The 8,167-nt window shown below is 39.7% G+C and overlaps 1 protein-coding gene across 1 annotated transcript; it reads left to right on the forward strand.

The window, feature by feature from the left end:
• Positions 1-1,477: 1,477 nt before the first annotated feature.
• OR4B1H (olfactory receptor family 4 subfamily B member 1H) lies at positions 1,478-5,930 on the forward strand. The gene has a single exon (XM_002693587.4). The coding sequence runs from the start codon at positions 1,529-1,531 to the stop codon at positions 2,486-2,488; it is 960 nt and encodes a 319-aa protein (XP_002693633.2). The 5' UTR covers positions 1,478-1,528; the 3' UTR covers positions 2,489-5,930.
• The last annotated feature ends 2,237 nt before the right edge of the window (positions 5,931-8,167 follow it).

Consider the following 8,167-nt stretch of genomic DNA (forward strand, 5'->3'; position numbering starts at 1 on the left):
CTCCACCTCCCCTGTGGGAGGATGGGGCAAGGAGTGGTTATCCTCTGTAGCTTCTTGATTATGACATTGTTAGCATGAGGGGTGTATCATAATCTGTATTTCTTTAGTCTAGCCTGAGACTGTATAGATGTGTAAGAGGTGTTGGTAAATATCTTCTCCAGAGGAGTAACTCATGGAGGAATCTTCACTTTAGTTATCATATACTTCGCTGTTGACTTCCAGCCTGTCCAATTCTTTGAGACCCCATGGACTATAGCCCACCAGGCTCCTCTGTCCATGGGATTCTCCAGGCAAGAATTCTGGAGTGGGTTGCCATTTCCTCCTTGAGGAGATCTTCCCCATCCAGGGATCAACCTTGGGTCTCCTGTATTGCAGGTGGATTCTTTACTGTCCGAGCCGCTAGGAAAGCCCCAGGTGGCACTAGTGGTAAAGAATCTCCTTGCCAATACAGGGAGATGTAAGAAATGTGGATTTGACTCCTGGGTTGGGAAGCTCCCCTGGAGGAAGGCATGGCAACCCACTCCAGTATTCTTGTCTGGAGAATTCCATGGACAGAAGAGCCTGGTGGGCTATAGTCTGTGGGGTTGCAAAGAGACGGACATGACTGAAATGACTTAGCATGCACCGACCAACCTGGAACCAGGACAAGCAAGGCTGGTCAGCCACAACTCTCAGAGGATAAGCTCTTTGATTTCAGGATCTGTCAGCAGTTTGAGCAGTGGGGCAAGAGGCAAGAAAGTAATAGTAAAATGATGGAGACAAACTAGGGGGTGGAATTCTCTCTAGAGTGTTCAAACATTTGTCATATAAACACAGGTATTGAAGCTGCAAGTCTGGTGAAGGACTCTGACGTGAGTAGGTTGAAGACTGGCAGAGTAAAGAGAACAATACTGAGGACATTTTGGAAGGGAAGGATTATCAGTGGGAAGACGATTCCTTGCCATGGAGATGAAAGAAAGAAGGATTCAGGATAGAGTGATGAAAATGCAATGAACATGGTTAAAACGTAGGTGCTGAACTTGACCGGCTGCCAAAAATTCAGACTATCTTAAGGTGAGTTAGAAAGAACCCTGGACTCCTTTCAGAAAGTCTGATCTTGAGTTCCAGAATTTGCTACTTTCTGTGTGCTTAGTCGCTTCATTCATGTCTGACTCCTTGAGACCCCATGGACTGTAGCCCACCAGGCTCCTCTGTCCATGGGATTCTCCAGGCAAGAATCCTGGAGTGGGTTGCCATGCCCTCCTCCAGGGGAATCTTCCCAACCTGAGGATTGAACCCAGGTCTCTCTCATTGCAGATGGATTCTTTACTGTCTGAGTCACCAGGGTAGCTTTCAGGTAAATAACCATTTCTCTGAGCCTAAATTTTGTTTATATAAAGTGTTATTACATTGACCATATTGAAAATTGAATGAATACATATTGACTGAAAGAATGAGTTCATAATAAGTTTGTATTGTAAAGCGGTTTATGCTAACTTGCCATAAATGAGGCAAATTAGTTATAATCAGTGTTTGTTTTATTGCAGGAATGGATTCCATGGCGAGGACTGATAATGTGACTGAGTTAATTGTCACCGGTCTTTTCCAGGACCCAGAGGTGCAGAGAGGGTGCTTTGCGGTGTTTCTGCCCATGTACTTGGCCACGGTGGTGGGCAATGGCCTCATTGTTCTGACGGTTAGAGTCAGTAAGAGCCTGCGTTCCCCCATGTACTTCTTCCTTAGTCACCTGTCGCTGGTGGAGATCAGTTACTCCTCTACTATTGTCCCTAAATTCATCACAGACTTACTTGTCAAGATTAAGACCATCTCTCTGAAAGGCTGTCTGGCTCAGATATTCTTCTCCCATTTTTTGGGGGTCACTGAGATCTTTTTGCTTGTGGTGATGGCTTATGACCACTATGTAGCCATCTGCAAACCTCTTCATTATATGAATATTATGAGCCATCGACTGTGTCATGCGCTGGTGGCTAGTTCCTGGCTTGGAGGCTTTTTTCACTCCATAATTCAGATTCTCATCACCATCCAATTGCCCTTCTGTGGTCCCAATGTGATTGACCACTACTTCTGTGACCTCCATCCCTTGTTCAAGCTTGCCTGCACTGACACCTCTGTGGAGGGGGTCGTTGTGTTGGCCAACAGTGGATTAATCTCTGTCTTCTCCTTCCTCCTCTTGGTGTCCTCATACATTGTCATCCTGGTCAACTTGAGGAACCATTCAGCAGATGGAAGACGCAAAGCCCTCTCCACCTGTGCCTCTCACGTCACGGTGGTCATCTTGTTCTTTGGACCCGCCATCTTCCTCTACATGCGGCCCTCCTCCACCTTCACTGAGGACAAGCTGGTGGCCATGTTCTACACGGTGGTCACCCCCATGCTGAACCCCATCATCTACACACTCAGAAATGCAGAGGTGAAAGTTGCCATGAGGAGGTTGTGGGGCAAAAAGAAGAACTCAGGGATGGAGCGAAAATGGGAAAGTGATTTATAAAAGTGTGCCTGATTATTACCTTGAAATGGATTTTAATTTTAGTAGGACATACAGGAATGGCAGAAACAAATGCAAGGACTTAGCATTACTGTACTGTGACTCTCCTTAGCAACCAAAGTCTTTGTAGTACCCTAGTGTCACGTTCCAAGGACTGAGGTCAGCTAGTCTTGTTGATCTTAGAGAACTTAATTGGCTCCGTGATGTTCAGCAGTTTCATGGGACTCGTTAACACTGAGACTCAAATTAAGTACGAATGAAAAGGAGCACTCTTGGACAAATATTCTGTATGTTAAAGTGATTCTGTCACTCCCTTCCTACACTCCCTTCCACCTTCCTTCTTTCCCCTTTTTCTTCATTTCTTCTTCATGCTTCCCTCTTTATTTAACCTCCCTAATAATAACAACCCATATTTCAATATAAAGGAAACCAAACAGAGAAATTATCATGGGATATTTGGGGAGAAGGGTACCAATCTTATCTACTCTTCCAGCGTGGACAATTGTGTTTTTGAAAATTGCACCCAGGGATTTTTCTATTCTTCTGCTTGTTTTAGCATCTTGTACCATAGACTTTTTGAGCACAAGTAATAGAAAAGACCCTGGAGCAGTTTCAGTTCTTGTGACATGTTGACACAAAAGATTGTCCTTAAATCTCTTCTCATAATGTCCTGCATCCAAAATTTTAAAGATGATCAAACATGGCAATAGATCCTGGCTGCCAGTAGGGAAAGATCAAGACACACATTTTAACAAAAAAGATCACTTTTAGCTTTATACAGATGTAAATCAATACAGAATATAAAAAACTTCTTGAGCCTAACTTGAAGAATGAAGGAGAGGGAAATAATGTCCAAGTGTGTTTCTGCTCCTCATTCTGTCCTTCATTCTAACTGATCAGCCAAGTCCATTTCTTGTCAATCCTATTAGTGTTTCTTGGTGGAGCAGGATGAGAGAGTTTGTCTTTGCATTATTAGTTCATCTCTCAGAAACTCCTTTAACTCAACTGACTCTTATCATTGTGAATATAGAGAGAATTTAATAAAATTTGTTTCTATTGGCTTTGGAATAACATGGATTTTCTTGCATTTGCCCTCCATTCTTCCAGCCCTCCTTGTGGATCAGGGGAAGTAATGCAGGCAGCTAGCTTCCTTGCAGAGGGATGGAGCATCCATCATATTATGTTATGGGCCTTAAAAGTTTTTCTTTTTCTCCTCAGAAGCTGGTTAAGTATGCAGATGAACAGTGATTTTAAAGGTACCGGGAAATCTTCCCCACTTGCTTGTCATCCTCACTAATCATTGACATGGGTGACTATTCATAATGCCTGCAGAAATACCACTTCTTTCTGGAATGACTTTATCACACTTTTCCCCGTGACAAACTCCTATATATCCTTTAAGACCTACGTTAAAATCACTTTCCTATGAGTTCTTATCTCACCTTGCTCCTCCTTGAGTTGAACTTTTGTTTTCCATCCATAGTTATTTTTACATAATTTTATCATTGTCCTTATCACTTTGGAGGTATTATTTTGTATGTTTTTCTCTCTGACTAGAATGCAAGTTCTCAGGGGCAGGGCTATTCACTATACTTCTTTGCAACTCTAAGTGTCATGTGTGAGCTGGTGCTTTGTCAGTGCTTATTGAAAAAGAAAAAAACAAACAAACAAACCATTTAGGCCTATGAACAATCCTTTCTAGATCATATTTTGCAGATTATTTTTTTAAAGTTTTCTTTTACATTTATTTAATAGTTTAAGGAGGGCTTCCCCAGTGGCTCAGTGGTAAAGAATATGCCTGCCAATGCATGAGACCTAAGAGATTCAGGTTTGATCCCTGGGTCAAGAAGATCCCCTGGAGAAGGATGGCAACCCACCCCAGCATTCTTGCCCGGGAAATCCCATGGACAGAAGAGCCTGGCAGGCTACAGTCCTTGAAGTCACAATGAGTCAGACATAACTTAGCAGCTGAACAACAATAGTGTTAAGTAACAGTTGTATACATTTACTATTTACACAATATTTTATTGAGACAAAATTTACAGAACATAAATTTTGCCAGTTTGACCATTTTAAGTTGGACAATTCAGTCATTTTTAGTACATTTTGCAACCATCACCACTAATTGCAGAACATTTTCAACACCTAGAAAACAAACCCCAGATCCATTAAGGAATTTTTAATGGGCATGTCTCATGGTGGGGTGCTAGCTTTTCCTGCTAAAGTTGGAAGAACTCAGGCTCTGAAATCCATCAGGCTCTTTCAAGTGCCCCTCTCTCATAACTCATGATCCAAGTACTACTTCACTCACCACCTGTTTTTCATAAATACAAGAAGATTAACAATAATATGAACTTCAGAAGTATTCTGAATATTAGAATAGTTAATATACATTAAATTAAAGTTTTTTATTTTTTTCCCCATTTAAAAAAATTCAAAAAAAAAAAATCTGCAATATCGTGTTGGTTTCTGCCATGCAACAAAGCAAATCAGCTGTAATTATACATACACCCGCTCTGTCCCTGTTTATTTATTTTTGGCTGTGCTGTGCCTTTGTTGCTGCCCTGAGCTTGCTCTGGTTGTGGTGCTCGGGCTTCCCCTTGTGGTGGCTTCTCTTGCTGCAGAACATGGGCTCTAGAGCATTCAGGCTTCAGTAGCTGCAGCACATGGGCTCGGTAGTGGTGGCTCATGGGCGTAGTTGCTCCCTGGCATGTGCAATCTTCCTCGACCAGGGATCAAACCCATGTCCCCTGCATTGGCAGGTGGATTCTTAACCACTGGACCACCAGGGAAGTCTCCAGTATACATCAAAGTTTTAGAAAAGAACATGGTATAGATTTATTCTATAGACTCAGTAAATATTAGCTATCATAATCATTCTTATAATTAGTGCTGGTCATTAATTTTATTTGTTTGATGACTACATGACTATTCACAAATTGGACTTCTTTCCTGGGAATCTACTCAAATAGTCTTTGATTTCATCCTAAAAAAGTGTTAGGTATTTGAGAGCCATTAAGTACTTTTGTTTTGCAGCTTCTTTGGGCTACATGTTCTCTGTTGTTCCATCACTTTTGAGTATATAGCATGGTCCCTTGTATATTGTAGGTGTTCAATGAATATTTGTTAAGTAAATGTTAACTTCACATGGCCTCATTAGCTTTTATGCTGAATGCATTTATATTTTGTTAATGTATATTTTAAAGCATTTGTTTCAGAACCAAAGTCAGTGGGGCTACCTCCCTTTCTCTCTCTTTTTTTAAATTTTTTAAAATATAAATTTATTTATTTTAATTGGAGGCTAATTACTTTACAAAATTGTATTGGTTTGCCATACATCAACATGAATCCGCCACGTGTATACACGTGTTCCCCATCCTGAACCACCACCTCCCTCCCCGTACTATCCCTCTGGGTTGTTCCGGTGCACCAGACCTGGAGGCCTTGATTGTACCATGGCAGACCGGGACTTCAGGATGTAGGCTGTGAAAGAAGCATCTTACTCATGTGTACCTTTGGTTTTCCTCACTGAGAGCTACAGAAAGAACATCATCAGTACACTCATGTACAGATAATATCTCCTCTAACCGGATTGTCAGTTTTCTAGGGGACTACCTTACCTACTGAGGGTAAGTCTATTGAGGGCTAGTTATTCCCTTTGTTTTGATTCCACTGGAAAAATCATAGGAGACAAAGGAAAGCATCTTTTCAATTGTGTTAAGAGCCAACTATTGTTGTGACATTTAGAAAATGCTTACTTAATTCACAGAAGTAGTAATAGTCTATAATTATACCACTTAGCATTGGAGACCATGCAGTTAGTTCTCAGTTATTGATTCTGCTGCAACATCAACAAAGAAAAAAAAATCCCCAAATGTATTTTTTTTAGATAATAAATAGAAAATTTTATTCAGGACAAATTGGTAGAGGGCTGCCAACTACTCTGCATATACAATTTTGTATTCTTTTCCTATTTATTATTTATATATATTTTAGGTATGGGTTTGACTGCATATAATAGAAAAATGGCAATCTAATGAGAGAACTACAGAAATACAGAAAAGTCCAACATTGTTGGGAGTTCCAAAAATATTATTAGAAATGCAGAGTCAGCCATCTAGTAGACTCAACCTCATGACCTTAAAGAGCTTCTAATTCTGCATATCAAGGCTGTCCAGCAGAATATATGTTACGCAGCTGATGCTCCATATCTGTGAGGTCCAGTATGGTAGTGGCTGCTGAGCTATAGAGATGTGGTTAGTGAGACCAAAGAACTGAATTTTAATGTTATTAATTTTAACAGTTTAATTGAAAAAGCTAAATGTGGCTTGTGGATATGATATTAGACAGTACAGCTCTAGTATTAAATTTGTATTTTAGGAGACCATAAAGGGGAATAGGGGAGGATAAGCTGATACCTATCTATTTAGGAGCTGTTTCAAAAGCTGTTTGAAACACTTTTGCTTTCATTTTGTTCAACAGAAATATGACACATGGTCACCCTTAATTACAAGGGAGGCTAGAATGTATAACCTTTTTTTTTTCTATGTGAAATTGTGTTCTGTTAAAAAAATCAAGGTTTTATTGTGCTCTTCTCCTAAAGAAGAAAGGGAGAATGGATGTAAGGATTGGCATATTGTCTGAGGCATTCTATTATATGTGTATACAGTTTGTTTTGTAATTTCAAAACCTGTGGGATACAACAAAAGGAATTCTAAGAGGGACGTTCATAACAATAGATGCCTACATCAAGAAGCAAGAAAGATCTCAAATAGAAAACCCAACCCTATACCTAAAGAAACTAGAAGAAGAAGAACAAATTAAGCCCAGAATTAGTAAAAGGAATGAAATAAGAATGAGCAGAAATAAGTGACTGGAGACTAAGAGGGGAATAGAAAACATTAATGAAACTAAGAGCTGTTTCTTTTCTCAAAAGATAAACAAAACCAAAAATCCTTTAGCTAAACTCACCAAGAAAATAAAGAGGACACAAATAAGTAAAAGAAATCAAAGAGGAGATATTACCTCATTACCACATTCTGTGATATTAACTAATAGGATCATAATAGACTAAGCTATATACTACTATAGTTTATAGCTTATACTATAAACTACTATAATATAAATTATATTTTAACAAACTTCTAGGATAATCTAGAAGAAATGAATAGATTCTAAGAAATATACAGCCTAACAGACTGAATTGGTAAGAATTTAGTCTGGTAAGAAACCTGAACAGACAGATTACCAGTTGGAAGGCAAAGTTTGTGATCAACAACTTCCCCAAACAAACAAAAGTCTGGGACCAGGTGACTTCACTGGTAGATTTTGCCTAACATTTAAGAAACTAGATGTATTCTTTTTAATGGCTGAGTAATACTCCATTGTGTATATGTACCACAGCTTTCTTATCCATTCATCTGCTGATGGGCATCTAGGTTGCTTCCATGTCCTGGCTATTATAAACAGTGCTGTGATGAACATTGGGGTACACGTGTCTCTTTCCCTTCTGGTTTCCTCAGTGTGTATGCCCAGCAGTGGGATTGCTGGATCATAAGGCAGTTCTATTTCCAGTTTTTTAAGGAATCTCCTATACAGAGTGAAGTAAACCAGAAAGAAAAACACCAATACAGTATACTAACGCATATATATGGAATTTAGAAAGATGGTAACAATAACCCT

The sequence above is a fragment of the Bos taurus genome, chromosome 15, assembly GCF_002263795.3.
Source record: "Bos taurus isolate L1 Dominette 01449 registration number 42190680 breed Hereford chromosome 15, ARS-UCD2.0, whole genome shotgun sequence".
NCBI classification, from domain to species: domain Eukaryota; kingdom Metazoa; phylum Chordata; class Mammalia; order Artiodactyla; family Bovidae; genus Bos; species Bos taurus.